This window comes from Jatropha curcas, chromosome 8 (genome assembly GCF_041381405.1).
Source record: "Jatropha curcas cultivar XTBG-Jc1 chromosome 8, XTBG_Jcur_1.0, whole genome shotgun sequence".
Classification (NCBI taxonomy): Eukaryota; Viridiplantae; Streptophyta; class Magnoliopsida; order Malpighiales; family Euphorbiaceae; genus Jatropha; species Jatropha curcas.
In genome coordinates, this window is record NC_143158.1 from 28,067,651 (window position 1) to 28,093,982 (window position 26,332).

At 29.8% G+C, this 26,332-nt stretch overlaps 2 protein-coding genes across 2 annotated transcripts; one reads left to right on the forward strand and one right to left on the reverse strand.

Moving 5' to 3' along the window:
• Positions 1-10,598: 10,598 nt before the first annotated feature.
• On the forward strand, positions 10,599-13,060 carry LOC105639404 (uncharacterized). The gene is made up of 3 exons (XM_012223453.4): positions 10,599-10,955; positions 11,553-11,821; positions 12,349-13,060. The coding sequence occupies exons 1-3, from the start codon at positions 10,697-10,699 to the stop codon at positions 13,027-13,029; spliced, it is 1,209 nt and encodes a 402-aa protein (XP_012078843.4). The 5' UTR covers positions 10,599-10,696; the 3' UTR covers positions 13,030-13,060.
• Positions 13,061-17,567: 4,507 nt separating this feature from the next.
• On the reverse strand, positions 17,568-26,135 carry LOC105639402 (GTP-binding protein; the record flags this gene model as incomplete). The annotated part of the gene is given in 6 exon segments (XM_089725306.1): positions 17,568-18,139; positions 18,222-18,359; positions 20,077-20,262; positions 20,714-20,839; positions 23,339-23,571; positions 25,876-26,135. Coding segments are annotated over 6 exon segments (1,246 nt in total), but the record flags the coding sequence as incomplete, so codon positions are not given.
• Positions 26,136-26,332: the final 197 nt, after the last annotated feature.

The window sequence follows — 26,332 nt, forward strand, 5'->3', positions numbered from 1 at the left end:
AGGATGATCAATTTGCTCTTTAATATCTTTATTTAAAAGAATGCACCATTTTATTGCAAAAGAAAAAAGAAATCCACATCTTGAACATTTCCAATTGGATTAATGACAAGGAAAACTTGGAAAGAGACAAAAGAAGATAAGTTAGAAACAGTATCGTTTCATTGAATCATTGCAAGGAAAAGTCGCAGATTGAGAATTGTGTGGATGTACATCTATAATTCCACGTAGCATTCATTATAAAATTGTGTATTTTCCTTATCTACATGGTGTTCATAATATCTTGGTTTTCTTGTTAAGGAATATTTATTCTTTAAACCAATAAAATGAAGATTATGTATCGAATTTAAGTTCAAAAGAATCACTTTTCAAGTTAGGTTAGAGAGACAATCCCATTGCTCCTTTTCTCTTCTTTTCTTAACTTTTCTTGCAAAACTATGATGTATGCACCATGAAACGTTGGGATCTTCCTAAGGATGACTCGTTTATGTGATAAAATAATATATGATATACATTTTTTTTTCCCTTTATCTTATGTGTGTGATTATTCAAATAGGATCATAAACTAGGGTTAAGCCTAATTTAATTGTAACTCGAGTTCGACTGATTAAAAGTATATTTGATCTTGAACTCGGCTTGACTTTGATTTGAGCTTAATTAATTGAACTCAAATTCAGTTCATTAATAACATTTAGCCTTTTAGGTTGTAAATGAGTTATGGTTTATGATTTAAAAAATAAAATTTACAACTTATTCATAAGTTCGAACATGAGCCCATATCCATTTACAGGTTTATCAGTTCGATAGTGAGACTTTCGACTCATTTCAAAAAGCTCCAACTCAACTCTAATCAAGCTTGATAAATATGCTTGAACTCAACTCATTAAGTTTGTAAATGAATTCCAACAATCTTTTTCCAAGTTGAGTATTGAGTAGTTAATAAATGACTTGTTTACTATATATATATATATATATATATATATATAATTTGGAAGCATTAAATTTTATGTAAAGGATCAAGTTGAATTAAATTGAGGTGCTCAAAGTTGAAGAAGCTTTGGGAGTTCTGAAACATTTGATGAGGAATTTCTACACAATGTGTCCCCATAAAGTGGTAATTAAGGATAATCATGCATTATATGCAAGTTGCAGAAACCAAGCATGGTGTGAAATTTAATATATATGTGAAAGCTGCCAATTGCAGGAGAATACAAGTCACAATAGCTTCTTTGTAGATAAAAACCCTAAATGTCATATTCATAGTGAAACCTAATGTTATTAATTAGCTAATAACAAAAATCTGAAAAGTGGTTCGTTAGCAAACAATTTATTGAAGCCAAATTGTTTTTTACGTTGCAGCGAAGAAATCCGTCGAAAGCAACCCTAGGGTTTTGATTTTATATATAGATGTTATATGGATTTAAATGCACAAGTTGATACTTTGAAGTCGCGTATTAAACATTTGAATTTGTATTTGTTAATCACTTAACATTTCGACTTATAAATTTAGATCGATTATATATTTATTGGATAGTTAAAAATCGTGAAAATTATTACTTCAAAAGATTATAATAATTTACACATTAAATCAATATTTTCAATATTTTGTATATGAAAATCAAACACAAAAAGAAAAAAAAAATATTATTGCTAGTATGGAAAGATGTACAATTACTAGATTTTTAATTTTAGAGAAATAAATAGATTCTCAAAAATTAAGAGTGCCACAAAAGTTTTTGCGCATCTTGAATTTATATATATATATATTATTTAAACACTTAAATGATAAATAATTGAATTCAACTCTCATAGGGAACCTCAAAGTGGCTCTATTTCATTATATTCCATCTATTTAATATCCCCTTTGGGGGGAATGAAAATTTCCTTTGCATTCATTAGTTTATATTGGGTCATAAGTATACTATAATTTCATATTGCTTAGGTAAATTATAAAATTATTTTATGAAAAGTTAATTATACATGGATGGTTTTTGTATAATTTTTTTAGTAATAAATATATATTTTTTATAATTGCTTTTTTTAATATTCTTAGATAGATTTTTTTTATTGTCATTTAAATAATAGTAGGTTAAAATAATTTTAGTATAATACTTGTGGGTTATTTTATTACTTGTTATGATTTCGTGAATTTGCAAAATACTCCAATAATAATCAACACGACACTCTATTCACTACTTTATCAATTCATTAAGAAATAAGGCATTCTGATCGAATATTTACTCCATCTATAAAGATTGAACCTTTTATTTTATGTGTAAAGATTGAATCCTCAATCTTACTTGTAGAACAAAAGTGTTGAACCACTCATTCCAACATCTCATTGATTAAACCATGAAGCTTTTGATGATTGAGTAATAGATGAAATTGAGTCTTTCACACCAACTAGTTTTTGGCAGTGAGTTTAAATAGGAAAAGAGTGACAAGAAGAGGGAGGTATAACCAGCACCATGAAAATAGATAAGGATGTCATGATATTAAAAAGAAAAACTAGGGTTCTGAGAACATGTCAAAGTAAATATTGGGAGAATAATTTATATTTCATTGACTTGCAGTAAAGTACAGTTAATGTATGGGAAAGATTTACCTGCATTCGATGTATGAACTTATTACATACCAAACTAATTATAAAAATTGTTTCGGTTTAAATAAGGATATTTTTAACAATATACTAATAAAAAATAAAGAAACAGTTTTTTAATTGACCGATGGTTTGAGTATAGCTCTTGGTATTGTTAAATTTTCCTGAATAATATTAATATTAATAAAAAATAATTGAATTTGCTTTTTTCAAATAAGCCCAAACCCTAATTTCAATTCAAAATTAAAAGTGAAATTAGAATGATATAGCAATGAATTGAAACTGGTATTAGATGGACAAAGATATGGATTTCAGCATCACCAAGGCAGAAACAAAACAATAGGGCACTTTTCATATTGAATTATAACCTAAATAAGAATTAATGCATACTTGACATACATCACACATTTAGGGTAGATTCAATGTAAGACTTCCTCTAAAAAAGTTAGGGTTTGTTTTTTTCTTGATTTTTATTGAAGGGACTTCAATTTGAACATGCCAAAAAATAACAATGACTGATCAAAAATATGTCACACTAAAAGATTGGTTGGACGGTTAAAAGACCACAAAGAAACCTAACTCAGTCTTTATCTAAATGGTCGGTGTTTGCCCAATCCAAAGCATCCAACTTGTAAGTGTCCATTCTATGTCCATATGTGTATTATGCTAAATTCTTTTATATATATATGTTGTTTGATTAAGTGATGAAATAATATCACATACCATCTTCCTATTTCAGAATATGTAAATTAGATAAAGAAAAAGTTATTTATATTTATTTGGCTTTATTAAAAATAAATTATGAATAATCAACGAGTTTTGTTATTGGTTAGAATAGTAATCGATCTCAATCTCCATAAATATGAAAATATAAATTCGATTATCCAAAAGCGCACCTTATTGAAAGAATGTAAAATTTTTATGCTTGCCATCCACGTGGTTAACACTTTCTAATTGAATAAACAAAAAAGTGACTCTATATTAATGTTGGTTAAAATAGAGTGATTGGGATCATTTTCCCTTATCCAAAATATCGAGTTTGAATATTGGATATGAAAATTACCGTACTGGAAAAGTGACCCCTATATGAATTCTACAGTACTCAAGCCAAACATAGTCAGAACCTAACCAATTTTTGGACAGTCGTGGTTATAAATAAATAAAAAAGTGATTTAATGAAATTTGTGAAATGCATATATGTGAGGTATAGCTAGCAATGGTTTGCATTGTACAGAATCTTGGAAATCTTGAGTAGACAATCTAAGCTTCACATGACCACGAACTTTAGGATTAAAAATATTTATATAGATGCAAAAGGAGCCAAGAGAAAGGGTTGACAACCGCCAATTGAGTCCAAGCCACGAGAAGGGATTAAAACCCTTCAACTAACCAAAAGATATATGGGTCCCATCCATAGCTATGTGTTGGGGTGGTGGGTTTGATTTTTTTGGCCTTTTTCTAAAATCTTGCAATCGAAGATTTCTATTTCAGTAACCCTTTTCAGGGCTATGATATGAATCCTTCTGAAAGATATTTTTAGCAGAGGACGAGGTCACTTTTATTCTTCCTCTCATCATTCAATTTCTACGCAGTCCCATTTACCTACCTTTGCCTCCTTTTCACACCACATTATACTTTTTAATTTTAGGTTCATTGAATCCAAATGCGTCTTACCACTCGAGTCATTTCTCGTAGAAAAAGAAACGGAAAAAAAATACTTATAGAGAGACAGTCACAAACGTCAAATTGATATTAGTCTAATTAGATTATTGATTACTTTAACATTTCCAATTACACCATATATAGCTAAACCCACACTACAAAAACGGGTAAAAATTTTCTTTTTAACTTAATTTTTGAAGGAAAAAAAAGGGTGATGCAAGCATTGCGATTGCATGCATGAGGAACTAATAATTAATGATCATGCATGGAGGTTTCCTTCATTTATTTGTCTTGTGTTTTTACATACCGTCAATGTTTTTGTCTTGTAAACTTCTGGTTCAGGTTTTAGAAATGAGAAATCCCATTTTAAGGTCTCTCTCTTCTCTTCTCTTCCTTCCTTCCTTCCTATAAATCTAGCTAGAGGTTTGAAATTCACTGTAGCTGTTTTGTTTGTTGATATAATTGTTTGTGTCCCATCTTCATTTTGGACCCATTCTTATTCTTATGTACACACTGTCCTTATCGTTCAATACACAATTTGCCTTTCTGGATTTCAATTTCATATCTCCAAATCTTGAATTCAAGTCCTTTTTTTTTTTTTAATTTCCTTAATGAAATATATATCAACTAATTATATTCTATATTTTGATCTTATAATATCTATAGTAGGTTTTTCATCGTACACTAAAATGAAAAAATAATATAATTTTAAAATTTCTTTATAGATCGATTGACCCGTCATATTGTGTCATACAGAATTCATCGTGCTAGATCAGTCTTTTGTAACTACTATTTACCATATATAAATATTTTTTTCATAAATCCAACCTCCAATCTTGTAGAGACCTATCTTCCTATTTTATTCTAAAAATAATGACTTGAAGACTAAAGTTCAAATGCAAAAAATAAAATAAAATTAGAAGTCATGACGGAAGAAACATTTCGGCAACGCGTTTCCGTCCATCATGGAGTTTTTGTTTACATGAAAAATGTCAAATTAAATAGAATAAAAGGAAGTGAAGAGAAGAGAATATTCAAAGCTGGAGTCAAATGGCTGGCAGGCAGCGCCACTACAACTTTCTACGATTGACATTTTCTTCCAAATTCCAACTTCAAAACAAAAATAAAAAAATAAAAATTGAAAGTGATGCAATACTTTTTACTTCTTACCAACTAACAGAAACAATGTCAATTCATTTTTTTACCATTGTAATTTTAAGTCTTAGGAAAGTTCTTTGAATGTTAGATTTATTTCCCATTATAAAAGTAGGAGTCTTCAAAGGCATTTGATTCACCGGAAAACAACTATATATGATGGTTATTGTTTCGTATCTAATCAATAGCTAGATCGTATGTGTTTGGTAATTAGCGGCTGATAGCCGATACAATACAAAAATTTCTTCCAATAATCTCTCATCGTGTTAATAGAATCTAAAAATTGGTGAGAAAAATCGGTTTTCCTAATAAGCTAAATATAATATATAGTTTTCCAAGAAGACTTAATAACTATTACTTGTGAAATAATAGAAGCAATAACTTAAGAAATGTATATAAAAGTCAATATAAATTTGCTATATGGGTGAATAATTTATGGAGGTTGGTGAAAATAATGAGCCTAACTTTCATCATTCTTGCTTAAAAGTACATACCTAACTATTATTTCATTACTACCAAATCTTTATTAGGAAATGATAGATAGATTCTAAAATTGGAAGTATATAGATGATTCAATTAACCACTGACTTTAGGGTTTCATCTTCCTTCCCTCCAGTATTATCCATCTCTTCACTTTTCATGCATATATATATATTATTAAAGTAATCAGTAGATGGTCGGATTATAGGAGATACGTGCAAGGTTAAAGGTTTAAAATCTCAAGTCGGTATTGTTGAAAGAGAGTTTTACCTAAATAATACATATCCGTCCGAACGAACGAACACATAGAAATTGATGATAATATCTTCGTATTATATATACTAATTGTCATTGTCATTGAAAATTCTCTACTCTCTATATCTGATCTAAAAAACGTGTAAGCATATGCATTATAATATAATAGAGTCAAGTGGTGATGGTTCTGGAATGACTTGATTTTCATTTTCTTTCTCATCACCCATTGAAGACTCAAAAGAAAATGACAAAACAAAGAAAGTGTCACTTCCCACATGCAGACATATAACCTCTCCTGCAAGTGTCTCACTGGCTAGTTAATTCGCTAATTATATATCTTAATCTACAATTATATAACAATATTTGAGAGAGAAAATAAGTGAGTGAAGAATTTCTTTTTTCTTGGATTCCTGAGGACCCATATATGATGTTTTCAGTTCTATAATAAGACACGGTTTGGCTTTTACATAACCAAAAAAAAAAAAAAAAAAGGAAAATAAAAAAGTTATTTGGATAAACCAACAGTACTAAGTAGTGATTGGTTGATATTAATATAAAATATCTATAAAAATCAAAAAATAATAAATCATAAAATATATATGTGAACTAAATAATTAATATTAGACTTACAAAAATCTATAGATTAAAACCCATTATATATATATATATTACATGTCAAATGCATCCTTTCATAATATTTCTATAGTTTAACGGTCAAAAGGCGATCTAATGCATGAAACATTCTACATGTATGAACACCGTGAAGATCTTATAAATGGAGTCTTCTTCCTACTTTTTTGTGGAGAGATTGTTTATGTGACTCAAATCTATGATCTCCACCGAAGTCATACCTAAAACTGTTACACTGTAATTGAATGACAATCATATGTAATATTGATTTATGGATAGACCAAATATCTGAAAACTTAATTATGAAGTTCTAACTCCTATATTCGTAGTTACACTATTAAAAGAAGGGAAAATAATTATTTCGTCCCTAAGGTTTGCCATAATTATTTAAGTAGTTCTTGACATTTATATAAATATTTATAACATCTCTGATTTTAACTTCCGTCATATCATTTGATCCTTCATGTTCAATCATGTTCATGTACTTAATCTTCGTATTTGCATCCAATGCATTACTTTGCTCAATCGCCTCAGCAATTAATCCCAGAAACAGCAACCATATGCAAAATCTGCCAAAAAGAAGACCAATATAGCAAAGCAAAAATTTATACAGTACATTTAGCTTATTCTTGTTCACTTGAAACCTGACACCACCATTAACAAATGCCCATGTTACAAATATCTGAAAATTGTTGCATGCAGCAATCTCTCTATTTTTTTTTTTTTTTTTTTGACAGAGAGACTGTTTATGTGCTTCTATTCAATGATATTCGGAATTTTACTGCTATGCGAGCAACTGTTACACTGTTAGTGAAATGATAATCATTTTGTAATGTTGATTAATGGATAAATAAAATATTTTTAAACCCTAATTCAAAGAACATAGTATCTAATTTTAACTACTGTAAATGCAAAAGGGTTTAAATGATGAAGAACAAAAAATAAAAAATGAAAGAAATTAATAAAAAAATGTGAAGAAACAATAAAAACAAAGAGAGAGGAGGGAAAGTAATTGTCATAAACAGGAAAGGTCACGGGTTTCACTTGAAGGCTTGACTCGTCATAACCCACAATACGACTCAATATTTTCCCATCCCCCACCTATATGCATTTTGCTCCCCCTCTAGCCCCACACCTCCACCTCCCTACCAGTTATATTTCTATATTCATTTCTTCACTCTTTTATTTTTTTTTTAAAGATAAATTTCTTGTCTTTTCTTTCATAAATAACTTAATTTGTGTATAAAAGTCATAATTATGTCATTTGACTGGTAATTTAATGATTAAGTATCTATTTTATAGTACTGAAAATTTAGGAAAATATAAAACATCCTCTATATATTGAAGAAAATTAAAAAAAAAAAAAATCTTATGCTGTGTTTGATGACAGAAATTTTGAATGGGAAACTCTAAATTCATCCATAAATTTATTATTAATTTCTCGTTTGGCCAATGACATGAAAAATTATTTACAATTGTTTACCACAGTTTCCTATATATTTTGAAGAGATTATATTTTTTTTAGCATATTATCAACATTAAATTTTAAGTTTATGGGTGTGAGGGAGAAAAAAAATTACAAAAAAATGTTTTTATATCACTAACATTTTGCTTTCTTAATATCGCTTTTTTGGCATAAGATTAGTTTCTTAAAACCATTAATACTCTATTGCTCTACCTTAATTACATATCTTAATCCCAATTCACGGTTATGTAACTTATTAAATATTTCAACTTATTAGAATTACACTATTAAACACTTCAGTTTACAAAATTATTCTATTGAATACTCCAATTTATAAAATTAGATCAATTGAATGCCTATTGGATAGTTTGAAAACGTGAAAATAATTTTTTAAGTTGTACTAACCGTACATTGAATTAAGATTGTGTATAATTAAAAATTATTAGTTTTAATACAAAAAAATGTACGATATTAACAAAATTCATAAAAGTGGAACTTTTTATAAAGTTTAAAATGCCACAAATTTGCTCATAAAAGTACAAAGTTGAATTTGTATATTTCTATTCTATTGTTAGACTTCATTTCACATCGGCTAAGTACAAGGTGTAAATGAAGTACATAAGAATGGGCAAGCTTTAGACTAGTAAGAAATCTTCTAGGTTATTAAGAAGGTTTTGACCCAATTTTATGTACTTCACTTACACTTTGTGCTTAGCCGATGTTCGCCTAGGGTGATACATAATCCCAATTTTAAAACTTAAATATTAAATTCAGATGTACTACTTATACAGACTATGTATAGAATAAAGAAATTGAATGAAATGTTTACAAAAATTTTACACAATCTATTGATATACTATCAATAACTTAATATTGATAGTATATTAATAAAAAAAACTAAATTCGCTCTCTATTAATTATTTCAACTCCTAATTAAATTTAGTCCCCCACAAAACCCTAATATGCTGATCAATAGTACTATGCCTCAGTAATTTTTCCCAACCTTTGACGGGGAAAAAAAATGCAAGGTCTTTGTGTTTTGTACCTAATAATTAATTTACCTCTCTGTGTTTTGGACACGTTTTAGATACATACATGCACTGAAAGTCAACAAAATCAAGATCTTTGCATGTCTTATATGTGAGAAATTTTTTTTTTATTAGCAAAATTAAATATATATATTATTAAGAAAAGATAAAATTGCAAGCAGGAAAAAATTCACATCCTTGGGGAGCTACACCCAAGCCATCAGACTTTTCTTTGTACACCCAAAAGACCTAATTTGGCAATAAGAAGTAAAAACCTACTGCAAAACTAAAACCACAAAACAAATGATCACCAAAAACTTATCAAAAATCGCAATTATTTTTTATGAAAAGTGAAAAGTAGATTTGCGAAGAAACTTCTTTCTCTTAAAATATTCGCATGAGTGCAGCAAAGAAGGAATTTTTCGTATGTGAGAAATCTTGGTAATAAATATTGTTTGGATGGAATTTTTCATATGATTATAATCAAGTTAGAAGTGTTAATTAGGTGAAGTAATCCATAAATGATTTAATTAATGATGTATTCGATTAGGTTTTTTTAATTTAATATGATTGAATTAGTTTTGAATGTGTGAGGGGAAAATTGCCTCGAGTTTAGATCTCAGTTATTTTAAATTTTTCCTCAGTCATATTAATATAATTAAAATATTTATTTGCCAACAAAAAAATCTATGAATGAATTACATAAATAAAATTATCAATTCCTAAATTATATAATTAAAGCACACACATTGAAATCAAAAGTTGAGATGTTGAGATCAAAATTTAAATGCCTAAAATAAAGTCATAAAACATGTATAAATTTGGGTCGGGATGATATTCGCTCCTTGCAATAATAACGATTTTAGGTTTTTAAATTTCTGATCTATAAATAAAGTTGATCTAGAAAATACAGTTTATTTTCGTTGATCGTAACTTATATCGGTATAATTTAAATGAACTTCTATTTGTTAAAAGAAAATTGAAGGTTGAATAAATGAACTTCTATTTGTTAAAAGAAAATTGAAGGTTGAATAAATGAAAAAGAAAAGAAAAGAAACAAAAATTTTGAAAGGTAAAAGAAAGATCCAAAAAAAAAACCACCGCATAGTGCTGTAGCCACTCTGTCCTCCTTCTTGAGATGTCATTTTCCCTCCTTAAACACCTTATAGGAATACCCTTTACTTGTAGGGCCTGAAGGCTGTGTAGATCTTTCCATTAACTCTCTTTTTTATTCCAAGAAAAAGAAAATATATATCAAGTAATAATATTTGAGTATATAGTTTATATTTTATTTAAGACCATGTCTTATCTCTGGGTACCACTTGCACCACTCAATTCGTACACTTTGTGTCCCAAAGTCTCCCCAACTATAAAGAGGAAGCCCAGACCCCAAAATGGAGTTTATGAATTCCGCTTCATTAGTTTATGGCAATTGCAGCAACCATGAGCCTGACAACCACTAACAATAGCAATTCCACCAACAACACCGCCGCCACCGCTGTTGCCACCACCACTAAAGATGATGACCATGAACATGACATGGTTATGCCTGGTTTTCGCTTCCACCCTACTGAAGAAGAACTCGTAGAGTTCTACCTTCGCCGTAAGGTTGAGGGCAAACGTTTCAACGTTGAACTCATTACTTTCTTGGATCTTTATCGCTATGACCCTTGGGAACTTCCTGGTATATTATAAATCCTTTTTTTCTGTTTTATATATATATTCCCTTTCTTTTTAGGTCATCCCTTTTTTGTTTCTTTTCCGACTACTTTTCATTTCCCTCTGTCTTCTTCTTCTACTTCTTTTTTCTTGTGTATATGCTAATATATATATGCCCATATAGGAATTGTAGGTTTTGGTTTATTATTAACTCGTATACTATCATCTTTCTTGTTTTTTTGTTACGTACTATTTCGTGTTCTTTCTCAAGAACTATTCAAATATTCTTTCATCCTTTCCACTTTGGTTCGATCATTTTTATTCATGTATTGAATTTCTTATTCTAATTAACTCATCCTTTATTAATATGTACTATTTCTTGTTATTCTTTAGTAACAACATATAGCAAAATGTTGTTTCTGAACAATACTTGACAAATACACATGTTTCATTCGATTCGATTCAATTCGGTTTGGTTCTTGTAATTCACATGGATAGGATTGTGTACTTAACTCGGTATTATTATATTTCTTGCTCTTTGTTATGTACAATTTCTTGTTCTTTCTCAACAAATATGATTTTGAAGTTTTTAATTCATGATATTCTGGTACTTTTATCATAGCTCTGGCAGCAATTGGAGAGAAAGAATGGTTCTTCTATGTGCCAAGAGACAGAAAATATCGAAACGGGGACCGGCCTAATAGGGTGACTACTTCCGGCTACTGGAAAGCAACAGGAGCTGACCGGATGATCCGAACGGAGAACGCGAGGTCAATTGGGTTAAAGAAAACCCTAGTTTTCTACTCTGGTAAAGCTCCTAAAGGAATTCGAACGAGCTGGATCATGAATGAATATCGCTTGCCCCAGCACGAAACTGAACGATATCAAAAGGTAAAAATGTTAGTACTATTGCAGCTACAGGAAAATGAAATGAAGCTTTCTCTATTAAAGGGTGTTTCTTGTTTCTTCTTTTCATTCTATAATCTTTCTGCACCTTGCACGCTATATCATAAAATATGGGTCTTGACTCAAATTTTTTCCCTCTTTTTCACTAACCCTAGTTGTTAGAGTTGTATAATTAGGTCCTGAATTGCAAAAAGTTATTACTTGGTCACATGTTGCAGGTGCACAATCTGAATATATATGTAAGTACCAAAAGTTCAAAAGATAAAGTTGAGAGTTAGAGTTTCCAATATTGTTGTTATTTAATACAATTTATTACTATTTTCTTCACAAGAAAATTTATAGCACCATCAAGCTTCAACTTTGAATTCTCAATCCGACTCGAAGTAGCCTCTCTCTCTCTCTCTCTCTCTCTCTCTCTCTTTATATATGTATTGAATGCTCCTCATAGCCATTACTGCAACCTTATACTACATGACCTATAGTTAATATTGTTAATTCTTGCTTCTTTCTAGGCTGAAATTTCGCTTTGTCGCGTTTACAAGAGAGCAGGAGTAGAAGATCACCCATCTCTCCCTCGCGCACTCCCATCGAGAGCTTCATCGTCTAGAGGAACTCAGTCTGATAAAAAACAGCATCAAATTTCTATAGAAAGATTTCAATCGCAGCAAATAGAAATGGAGAAAATGAGTGAAACAGATGGAAGTAGTAGTTCAGATGTAACTACTACTTTAGTATTGTCTAAGACTAATAATAATGCATATAATCCACATATAGTGCCTGCAATTAGTACCTCACTTGGATTACCAGCTACAATGGAAGAAGAAGAAGAAATATTTCTGAATCAATCCAGACAAGCTTGCTCTTTACTATCCAACAACACAAACCTTTTCGCTGCTTCTTCGAATCCGGTTGATGATCTTCATCGACTAGTAAATTATCAGCAAGCTTGCATTACCCACCACAACCAGCAACAGCAGCAGCAACAACAACAACCACCTTATTACACTAGTCATCAACACCAACATTCTTCACAATTCTCCATTATAGCACCACCTCAATCGCAGGTGGCGCCGGCGCTGCCTCTCAACATGCTACCAAACCAGCTACCAGCTGCCTTTTCAGAGAGATTGTGGGAGTGGAACCCAATCACAGAAGCAAATAGAGACTTCAACGTTAACAATCCATTCAAGTAATCAATGAACTAATATATATATATATATATATATATATATATATATATATATATAGATATGCTTAGCTTTTATATATATATATATATATATATATATATATATATATATATATATATACACTTTTTGCGAGTGATAATTATATATATATATATATATATGTGTGTAGGGTTCTCTCTAATTAATTATCAACTCTAATGTCATTAGCTTTTGCATATGGCTGCTGATATTGATTAATGTACGATCTTCTTTTTTTATTAGGGTTTTGAGTTTAATTAGTAGGGTTGTCTTGATTTATAGTAAGGAATTTTGTTAATTTTAGCATTAAACTAGATATAGTTTGTGATTAAGTGTCTGAAAAAAATAAAGGGGTACGTATTTTCACTTGTTAGCTATTGTTGTTGTTGTTTTGGTTATTAGACACTTACCGGATTGGAACTTACAATCTAACAATTACTGAGTCGAAACTAATCGGTTCACTCGTTAGATTTTTCTTCTTTCTTTCTCAGTAAGTGTAAAAAGGAAAGAATATATAATCATGTTGTGACTATTACAGTATGCAGTCTAGTCTATGTCATTTGCTTAAAGGTAATCTCCATTATTGGTCTCAGAAATGTCTTGGACTAAAATGATGATTTTGAGTGATTGGTAGAACTTTCTCTTTCTCTCTCAAGATATTCAGTGCAAGTTCAGAAAATGATGAAACCATGATTGTTACCCAGAGAGTATATAGAGACAAAGGTACATTATAGTCCCTTGGAAAGTATTACAGAAGAAGGGTTGGACTTGGTCCCATATATCACAAGCCAAAATCCAAAAAGGGAGACATGATCTTGTCTCATTTTGATGCTTATTGGTGGGTGAGAAGAAACCAAGTGACCAACTAAAATCTCCAAAGGAAAATCTGTCTTTGCTTTTGGATTTCTTATCAGAAAATCTTTTAGATAACACTAGATACTAGCTTCTATATGAGCTATATATACATCTCTACTTCAAACATCAACTCATTAATTTTCACATAAAATTTATATTTTTATATTAAAAAAATGTTCCTAATCTCCTTTTTGAAGATTGAACTAACACATTAGACCAGTCTAATCTAATGCAAAAGTTATTTTAAGATTCTACATTACATTAAAGAGTACTACACTAGCACTTAGTAGGTTTTCGTGATATAATAATTACTGTGCCCTCCCCTCCTGGGACCTAAATAATATTGCTATAGGCTTCTTTGTTTCATAGCTAAAGTGCAAAGTTTTTTTGTTGACATTCCTAAAAGAAACAGCTATACATCATTTGTATAGAAGAGTTTCTTAGGTTGGGGATTGACCTACTTGGGCAGATCCAATTTCATTTTATTTACATCTCAAAAAAAAATAATTTTTCGGTTCTTTATATCTTTCTTTTACATATATATATATATAACCATTGGTATCCGAAAGTCCACTGGGCTTTAATTGCGTCCGACTTGGGTACTCTCCCAGTGGTTGGATCCTTTATATGTTGGAGCTGCATTATTAGAAGGGGATATAGAATTGGGAGATTCAAAGGATTTTTCTTTTTCCCTCTTTCAAAGGTTATTATAATTAGATAATTATTATCTAGATTAAAGGTTTGGAGTTGTATTTTAATTCTAAACAAGCTTTCTTTTTGTTAGTTAAGTCTCATATTTAGTTGAATTGGAAGATGAGAGTTGCTTATGATTAAAGAGGTTAAAAGAAAGTTCCAAAGTATTTATGCAAGGAAACTACATTTAATAGATTGAAATTGTTTTTTTCTTTAAAAAAAAAAATCAATTTATAGTCACATGACATAAATGATATATAAGCTTACTAGATCTAGAAAAGTCCTTCAAAAATGAAATTTTATTCTAAATAATTGCATTCATTTTCTTTTCCCCATGGTGCCCACACATCAATATATATATATATATATATATATATATATATATATATATATATTTATATTGATCTGTGGCATATAAAATTTTTTAAAATTTTGGTAATGTCTCGTAGAACTCCTAAATTTTGATGGTGCCACATATAATTTAATTCTTAATTATAGTATTATAAATATTGATATTAATTATCATTCAATTATCATAATTAATATATATTAGTAAATAATTACAATTATTATAATATTATAATCTATCTTTCTCAATTAAAATTATTATAATATTAATATTAATCGCCATTCAATTATCATATTAATATGTATTGATAAATAATTATAATATTATAACCTATTTTTTAATTAAAAAACTATCATGATGTTGACTATCAAATTAATATGTATAATAAATTATCTTTTTAAGTTGATATTATATTATAATATTTATATTGTTTATCATAATTATTGTTTATTATTATAAATGAAAATTTTATATTTTAAAAAGTTGATAGAGAAAGTTAATGGTGATAATATTTGCTAATAGTTTTATTATCAATGAAATTCAAACATTTATTTGTCTTAAAATTGCAATTATATAATTGTCTTTATTAGTTTTAATAGTAGCATAATAAATTACAAGTTAATAGTATGTTACTGGCCTATAAATAGAGAAAGCCTTTTGAGGTTTGGTAAGATCAACTTTTTAATTTTTTTATTTTAATTCCAATACTTCTTACACAATCTTTATGATCTTGATATATTTTTTTTCCTCTACTAATTGTTAAAGTATAAGAAAATGCAATTTATATGAAATTATTATTAAGAATTTTATATATATATATATTTGTCAATATTAAATTTTTATATCATTAATCTAATATTTTGAATTTGAAATGGATATTCTTCAATCTTTTAAACAATTTTCAACAAAGTTATCAAATAAGGAATATTTTTTAAAAGACTTTAATTTTATTGATTGAAAAAATAAAGTTAATTTAGTTTGATTGGTTACAATATTATTTTCTTATTTAAATCTAAATTCTCTTTGCTAAGAATAGAATATAAAATAATTAAAAAATAAGAAATATTTAATAATATATAAAATAATTATAAATTTAATAAAGTAGAAAAATTAATACAATCCCTAATTGAGAAATTTAATACTTATTAAAAAATTTTTAATTTATATTTTGCTATAGAAATTTTATCATATCTTAGTTAGGAATTATAATCTTATCGTAAAATTTTTGTTCTATCTTAATTAGAAATTATATATATATACTTTGTCTATACAAGTTTTATATCAAGGGTATATCAAATACTTAACGTATTATTGTCGATCTTTGATGTATCAAATTTAATTTTTATTATTTTTAATTTGATTTATTATTTTATGTGTTATCAAAGTTATTCGTTATCAATTATAATTGAACTTTCAGAATTTATAAATTTTACTTTATCTTTATGCTTAAACTATTCTAATTTTAACTTTAGTCATGGTTTCATGTATTTAATTTTTAACTTGTGTCACTCCTATAAGTTGATTTAACTTTATTTTTATTTTAATTATTATATATTTTTTAAAAAAATCATTATCTTTATAAGAAAATCATTATTATTATTTTTATTGTTAACTGAATTTTTTCTTATTCTATGAATGTAATTAAATGTTGTAAATTGTATGGGTTTTTTTCGAATTTTGTTTTTATGAATAAAATATTCAAATTTGTTTAGAAAAGAACATCGATGTGAAAGGAAATCAAATTGTAATAATATTGTTTTTGTAATTTTATTCATATTTATTAATTATTGGTCCATTATTTTTTATTAGAAATTAAAATAATGGTAAATATCATTCTTGATAAATAATAAAAATTATAATTAAATAATGAGTACCTACAAGTAAAAGCAATATGCGCAATATATGTTTTTAAATGTGTGTGTGTGATTGATGATGATGATTTGAGACTTGCAAATATGGGAAAGAAACGAAGGAAAATCCGTTTGTTTCAAAAATTCAGTCACCGATTAGATTGGTGAGAAAAATCTTTTTTTTTTTTTTCTTCTCAATTTCTGATTTGATTATCATATATAATTTACTGAATTTATTTTTACGTATAAATTGCTTATTTGATTTGGAATAACCAAATCTAAACCAAGTCGATCCAATTCAATTCAATTTTATTTTTATACCGTTCAGTTTTGGATTTGGTTACTATCAAATACATTCGGTTAGATTGAAATCGAGCTTATTTGATTTGATTCGGCTTGGTTAACCGAATGCTACCTCCTAATATCTAATGTAGCCCTATGGATTACAAAATGACCAAAAAAACCCAAAGAAAACAATTAAAAAATAAAAATAAAAGAAGGAAAAGAAGAGAAAGGAGGAGAAGAGAGACTTTCCGGTTATTTGGTTCCCATAGATGCGCATAAAGCCCTCGCTATCCATTGTCAAAAAGGAGATATTGGTTATTTTCACCAAGAGCTTACGAGATCTTAGTTCTACCATTCTTTGAACTTTAAAATCCAATTAATTTCTGAGAGACCTTCAGAATCAAATTAAATGAAAAGAAAAATTAAATTTCTCCATAAGAACACAGAGCAGATACTCCACTCGGATCGACATTTCTGAGAAAACATCCAGCTTTATGTTCCATGAATCCGACAAATTTTACTATGAATGCTCAACATACATCACCTACGAACTCGTACTGCTCTAAATACAGGCCAAAATTGAATACGTTCCTTAATTTACATCTTGTTAATTATAAGATTGCTAAGCTATAAGATATAAATACCATATTCCTGACTGGCAAAGCAACATAATCTCAACATTTGACTGAGCTTTTCCCACAACGGAAACACGAAAAGAAAAGAAAAAAGTGAAACTAAAATAGAAGCTAAGGTTATAGTTTCATGCATCAACAGTTCTCTTGTCGGACAAGATTCTTTCAGTTGTCCTGCCTGGTGACTGACTGCTCTTGCTCCCGCTACTGGCAATTTTTCTCGCAACGGACCGTTGCATGATCCGGATGGGAATGCCACCCAAGTCAAAGTCTTCCTTCAGAGATTTCGTTAAAAACCTGAGGTCTGTATCTGAAAGTTGTGTCTTTCCACTTGTGAAAGCAACAAAAGTCGGTGGACGAGCCTTGACCTGGGTGAAGTACTTGATCTTGGGTTGCGCAGCTTGATCTTTCCAAGAATGTCTGCTCATAACCTAGGGAATCAGGCAAAGAATTCTATTAACAAATTATTTATCCTGGTGTTTAAGCAAAAAGGGAACTATCTATGCCACCAACCTTACGCAACCATCGGTTCAGCCGAGATGTGGGTAACCTTGAGCACCATTTTTCATATGTATCAATGACCTGATGCATAACATTTATCCTGCCCCTCCCCTCTAATGCAGAAATAAATACAACTGGTATTCCTGAAACCTGCATGCAAAGCTTAATCAACTGTTATATCCAAAAAGCCACCCCAAATTGTAGAAGTTTTCATCTTTTAGCATCTATTCCTAGGAAGATGCCTTATAAAGCAAAAGGCAAGTTCTATAGAACTTTGGTGAAACCAGCAATATTATATGCGAGTGAATGTTGGCCTCAATGGTCCAACATATTCACAAGATGAATGTTGCCGAATACAATGTTAAGATAGATTTATGGTAACATATGATTGGACAAAATTATAAATGCTCACACCCAGCAAAATGTGCAAATAGCACATGCTAGGGATAAAATGACAGAAGGGCAAGATACTCATGTCCTAAGTAGATCCCATGTGCCTTAGTTTGTAAATGTGATATACTGATGGCAGAGTGCTAAGAGGAGAAGAGGTAGACCCAGTAGCGGATCTAGAATTTTTTTTTTTTTTTGGGGGGGTCAATATATAATTTTTTGAAAAAAGAGGGGTCAAAAACATAAATAAACTGAATTTTATGGATTAATTTAGATAAATATACATACATATATAAAAAATTCTAAAAAAAAGAGGGGTTGACCCCTCTTTTTTCACTGTGAATCCACCACTGGGTAGACCTAAGACCGTATAAAGAGAAATTGTTTCAAAAGACCTATTTCTTGGCATTAGTGCAAACTTAATTATGAATAGAGCAGAGTGGAAACAAAGGATTCATATAATCGATGCCGCCTACTGTTTTGGGATTAAGGCTTATTTATTGTAATATTCTATTCCTAGCAATGCTCTTACACTAAACCATGCATTGTTCTCAATAAGGTCACATGAAAGCACATATTTATTGACTTCTAAACAAATAAAATAATCTTTGATCGACTCTATCAGATACTTCTGACGTCATAAGCAAGTCCACTTGTAATTCACATCTTCAAAAGTCATAAAAGGAAATGAAGTTATCATCAATCTGAAACTCAAACTCAAATCTTTAAACGGCACAAGTCGCACTCGGGAAGGCTTTGTTTTGCATTGATGCCACAAATCCCATACAAATCCCATTTTCAAAAGCCCCTTGAATGTTTAGATTAGAAGCAATTTTAATTCCTTTAAGGTGCATTTAGAATGTTTTTGGCCATAAAAATTCCAGTGTCTCAGAAAAGTTTCTAACTGTTGCAAAAACAACTAAGAGAATGATTACTGCTTTGCAAAAACCAGTTTCAAAAACAATGCTAAACAGGCCTAACACATCTTTGAAGAAATGGAGCTAAAAAATCTAGAAATTAATCATTTTCATGATTACTAAATTGCACTACCACTTCGCACCAATTTTCTTTAAAAAGGTGGGAAAAGAGACTAATTAGTCCAGAAAATCAGATCCAGTTACCCAATCAAATAATTAGTGCGCTGATCTTTTGAGGACACTTGTTTAGCACTCACTGCTAACTCACTGAAGTGAGAACTAAAATAATCTATATCCTGTGGTTAATAAAAAGCAAAATACCATCCGTACTTTCTTCACTTCCCACAAACAATTGAAATATCTACCATAAGTTTTTTCTGATACAAGTAAACAAAAGCTAACTATGGCAAGATCCATCAAGCGTGGGAAAAACAAATGCAAACAGAGAAAATCAAAGAAAGGATCTTTTCTAGACACAAAAGAAAATTGGGCTATGCAATAAGAAAATGTGTATATGTAGACCTCAAATAACGACAGCGATAAAATTTCAGTAGACAAACCTGTGGTATAACTGTCTGAATTTCTGAAGGAACAGCTTCCATGACCTTCTCAAATAACTTTGAATTTTGCTTACCTTTAAGAAGATCCATCTTGTTCACAATAACAACCAATCCACGCCCTTCTTCCACAGCCCGTCTTGCTATGACTACTTCAGAGTGTGTCATGCTACGTCTAGCTTTTGCAATCTGATCACCACATGTATGATAATGCAACAGCAGGAGCATTAGTTAAAGAGTATATCTTCTCCAAATTATGTTATTAGAGACAGCATCTTCATCATTTTTAGTTGTTTCAGCTATTGTGATCACTTGGTAGTTAGCCTGATATTTGAAAAAGAATCTTCACCAAACTTCATGACAAAAAAGGAGGCTCCAATGCCCTTCAATTTTATCCTCTTTTTTTTTTTTCCTCTGGCGCTTGAAGATACAGACAAGAGGGTGCCAAAGAAAGCAAACTATACTAGATAATAAGCAAAAAAGAGAAGCACCAAGAAATTTCTAAGTAAAATTAATAGTCAGATTCACAATATTCATGTTTTATTCTCCAGAAACACAGTTCATCATGAGATAAATTCTCTCCATTCTTCCTCCCCTAGCCAAAAAAACTCATAAAGGATAACAAATTATGCAAACGCACCTCTTCTGCATCAAGTACTAAAGCAACCACATGAGCCCTCAACAAATTTTTCCTTGATTGCATTATGCTCAATGATGATGGTCCTTTCTCCTGCCCTGACCTATGCAACCAACCTGCAGTATCAACCTGAGTAAAAGTTATACTGGATAAATTATCAATTTAAACAAATAAGCAAAGGTAACAACAGAACACTAAGTAGCATGGAAACGGAAATGAAACACGCGACATTACAAGATATGAAAAGGGGATATAAATGGTTAATGGGAAAAAATTTTATGTTTCCGAGAGGTTTCAGTCACCGAAATGTTGGGAACATTGGACTACTAGAGGTTCCCGTTGCTTCCTAGACAGAACAAATTACAATTCAAACCAGAATTCTGTAATTCATAGCATATTATTGTATCTAAAGCCAAGTTTGTAACATTCTTCATATAACGACTGCTAATTTATCTGCCAGATTCAACATTATATCCAAATTTCCAGGCAATACATAAAATTAAAGTTCAAATGCTAATTAGAGAGGAAGAACTTCAAACACATTCATAATACTGAAAGCACAATTAGAATTTGTTGGAAAGTGGAAAAGAGCAAATGACCAACCCTCCCTATTATTCACCATTAAAGACCCATTTAAAAGACCGTAGATGGTATATAGGAAGTAGATTTTTGCATTCAAACTTCCATGTCAATATGGGTGCCATTCACACTATTTTTTCTTCCCCATCAGTTGTTGCATCTGTATTGCAATAGTATAAAAAAATATAATCCACAAAATCAATCAACATGCAAATGGAGGATTAATTTGAAATTTAGATAAAAGTTGGACTGAAAATAATGCAAGTAAGCTTAAAGGATAGTAAGCAAAATTGTGAATTAGAGGGAATATAACCCAGTTTCCTTTTTATTTGAAACAGCCTATTGCTGGAAAGATGGTGGTTTACATTGGCCGATAGATATCTGATAGCAAATTTTGTGTTGATATTATATTATCAAGATTCAATTTCAAAATTTTCCAACGGTTTAGAATTTAAACCAATTCTTTTTTTTTTTTTTTTTTTTTGGCAGGAATCCTTTTCTCCTTCAATCCCAAGTCCATTGAGGTAAATAATTTATTGTTTTGCTATTTCTTTAGTTTTTAAAGATTTTTATGACTATAGAGTTTCATTCTTAGTTTGTGATACATTTCTGTAATTTTCATTTTTATTTTATTTTATATGATTATTATATTTGTGTTTAATTAAATTTAATCTTAATATATATATGTGTATATATATATATATATATATATATATATATCCTGAAGCAAAAAATATATTTAAGAAGCGAGTTGTATCCTATTTTTTTCAGCATTTCCCTTTTCCATTTTTTCACAAAATTTCACTTTAAAATCATTCATTTCATTTACTTTTAAAAATTCTTTTTTAATCATTTATAATTTATTTTTTCTTTTATACTTATCTGTGGATTGACTTGCAAATTACATATTACTTTATTATTTTACAAAATTTTGATCAAGACTTTTAAAATATAATCCTACCTATACTTATCTACATATTGGCTTATGGATCACTTCTTTTTTTTTAAAAAATATAATCCTATTTATACTTATCTCGTATTGGCTTGCAAATCAAATTTTGAAATGCAAATAAATAGTGTCAACAAGGTAAACGCAAAGAATTGTACATTCGTATTCTTTCTTCCTCTATTTTTGTTTTTCATATCACTCTTAGTATTTCTATAATTCATCAAATATAATCTTTTTTATGACACATATGTTGACAAAGTACTATAAGTTTGGACATTACATAATAATCTCGAAGTTATGCCAATAAAATTAAATGAAGCTCAAATATTAGAGTTAAATGAGTTTCCATCATAAATATATTTTCAATTCTTAATTTGTATTCAGATTATTCTTCTGCTTTGGTTTATTGTAATAGGTAAGTAATTTTTATCTTTTTATCCTATTAATGTTTCCGCTTCTATGTCTCTCTCTAGATATATACCCATTGATTCTTTACCTATATGTAATTGATTATTAATTTTAGGGTCTTCATGAGTTCATAATAATTTTCAAATTGTTTCTATAAATGTAACATATTCTTTATTTATTTCAATTTAGTTTTAGCATAAATTTTATATCTAACGTTCTAATGTTTGATTATGAAAATTTATATTATTATATAATTTATAATCAAATTATGTATCTTACCACTCAAAATAATATGTCACAGCTTGATATATTTCAAATTTAAAAGGTTTTACACTTTTAATCTTTTATTTCAGGTCTATATATCTTTCATTTTTTAATAAGTAATATTATTTATCTAAAAAAAATAATGATGTATAATAAGGTAATAAAGTGACCACGCAGTGCATTGGGCTTCACCTAGTACTATTATACTCATTAATCAGGATGAGCTAAAAATGTGTCACATAGCAACCCTAAGACTTGAGAATTTGGGTTGTTCTTGACATATTATTCTCTCTATTAACACAAAAGGAAAACATATTTCAAATTGAGCCACACATCAAAACATTATGAGCAAATATACATTGAACATTCATGATTCACCAAGCAATGAGTCAAGAATATCATAACAAAGTGCATGTTTGGATACTTACCAAATATATGGTTCTCCCATGGAAATGAAACTGAGCTCTGACAGAATCCCTAGTTAGACCAATCTCTGGACCTACAAGCACGCGTTCTTCTTGTAGCAAAGTGTTCAGCAAGGTTGACTTTCCAACATTGGGCCGCCCTACAACAGCTAACTGTAATGGCACCTTAGTGTCTTCAACCTCACATGGGCTATCATCATGACTGGCACTATTGCTATGGAGTTGATCACAATCATCTAGGATTAATCAAAATAAAACATAAGGTTAAAAGAAGAGTTGGAAGATATTACGTACTCGTTACTCACCGCTAAGATCATCAACAAAAGCCACTTACAATACTAAAGTGTAGTTAAAACTAAAGCACATACAAATTACAGTGATCAATTCTTGGGGTTGCAACCAAGAGACTGTATGCCTAAGAACAACTAATTCATGTATACAAAATCTAAATTTCCTTCTCAACTCTAGGACCCTATTTTTGTGGGCCAATAACTTGCATTTACTATTTATGAGTGATAATTCAATCCCATTAATTGTATCTGTTTAGGCAAACTCTATGAATGGGATTAATAGAATATGGAAATCCATCTCTGTCTCTCTCTGTCAAAAGTCAAAACCAATATCTTCTTCTCATACAGAATTCTTAAGTTTTCTAGCCTATTATCTACATGAATAAATAAATTTTAAAAATGGAAAAAAAAAAAAAAAAAAAAAAAAAAAAAAAAAAAAGCTGACATATTGGTGGTGCTCTGGAGCATTGGAAGACCAATATTTTCATGAAAATTCTTCGATGTACCGATAAATCCATTGGTATAAACTGGTAAGGTTAGGTTAATGTGGAAATACTTGATGAGCGGAAGAACACAATGAAGAGAGACGTGGAGAACATTAAAATACAGGTGTGGTTGTTTGAGCTTATCATAGCTTATTAGACATCTATCTTGTTGATTCGGATAAAAAGAAAATAAGTTTTTGTTTTGTCTTTTCAGATAAGCAGCTTATCTCAATATGAAGGCAAAAAAATTAGCTTATTAAAAAAAGTTAAGTTTTCTTAACTCATTCGGTAAGTTTTAAAAAAGCTTTTTTGACTGGGAGGCAAAAATATCTCCACCTAATATTTAAAATCACAAATTATATCCTACCATGTAAACGGACTTTATATTGGATATAATTTAACTTTATATTTTAGGATATAGTGACTTATAGATGATCTACTTTAAATTTATATTTTGTAGTAATTTTCTTAAGTTATTATGAGCTATTTTTAACTTTTACATAATTAGTTTATGACATTCATCATTAAATTAAATTTATATTGTATTTTGTATATGAAAAATATACATTTATATCATTTACAATCATATTATGCTAATAGTTGAATAATAAGTTAAATTTGTATATTTGGCTGTATCTTATATAGTATAATGTCAATTTTATTATTATGTAAAAAATACATAATATGTAAAATTCTAAAAGGTCAAACACGTAAAAAAATGCGCACATTCAAATTATTCAAATATCTTATTTACCAAACAATCTTAATCTTTCAGCAACAAACTCTTAATATCACTCTTTTCAGTTCAATAAGTTGTTGATTCAAATTCACCATTCAGCCCAAACAAATGACTCCTAAGAGAATGTCAACTCATTCTCGTATGCAATAAAGAGATGTTATCACTTTACTATCTACAACATCGTTAGGGCAAATACATTCCATTTGACCAAGTCCATGGAACCACATAGCATAGAAAACCTGATCCAGTGGCCCTCTAACTTCTTTTATTCCTTATTTTTCTTCTTTGATGGTTATTTAACATAATTAAAAAAGGATATTTTTCTTCCCAAATGGTTATTTAACATAATTCAAAAGGGGAGACTTGGCACAACAGTAGAGTTGTCGCCATGTAACTTGGAGATCACAGGTTCGTGTAATGGAAACAACCTTTTGTGAAAATACAGGGCAAGGCTACATACAATAGACCGAATGTGGTCCGATTTCCTTGAACCTTGCACATAGTGGGAGCTTTGTGCATCGGACAGCCCTTTTTAAACAAGGAGAAGGGGAAAGAATAAAAAAAAGAACGCCCTACTACATAAGCAGCATGCCTGATCAAAAAGCATTGCCTGGAGGCATTACAGCACCTTAAAGTTGTCATGGTAGTATCAATTTATGTTTTAAGGATGTAGTAGCTGTCAAGAATTTGCATGAACAATTATAATTGAAATGTAAATATATTGTTGCTACTTCATATCACAGATCTCAATATCAAAAAGAAGAACACCTTCCCTTTTCCATACTTGCCTCACTAGTAAATTCTTCTCAAAACAAATTCATTGCTGAGCCAAGGTACATCTACACAGTTAATTACTTCATATAACTTATATGCACTTTCTGAATGCACGTAAGGAATTCCAAAATTTCATAGATAGAATGCTATTCATGCATATTTTTACAAAGTAACATGACCTACTCACCACAATATAGATAACTAAACCTCAATCTGGAAAAAAAAAATGTAATAAAGGAAAGGAAATCTTACTTTTCAGCACTTTGAGTATATAATCCTCAAGCAAAGGCCGTAGAGCATCATGAAGGGCTGTCATACCTAGCCCTGTCTCAGCAGATATGGCTATAGGATCCCCAAATCCTAGCAGACGTGCTTCCTCCGCAGCATCAGCAATAGAGCCAATGCCATCACAAAGTGATTCAGATTTATTCATTGCTACTATAGGATTAATTCCCGGTGCATGTTTGCGCAACCACCTTCCAACTTCCACATCCAATGGGTGCAATCCAACTCTGGTCGAGACATAACAACAAGAAATTGTAAGAATTTGCATCATTAGGTAGTTTGTTAAGTTGAAGTGGTTGATACATTTTTTTTAGAAGCAATGCCTTTGACATGCTCCATTTTCTTTAAAATCCAAAAGCAACACAAAACATGTGGAATGTGGTTATAGAAACTTGCTAATCATACACAATGATCCATGCAGTCA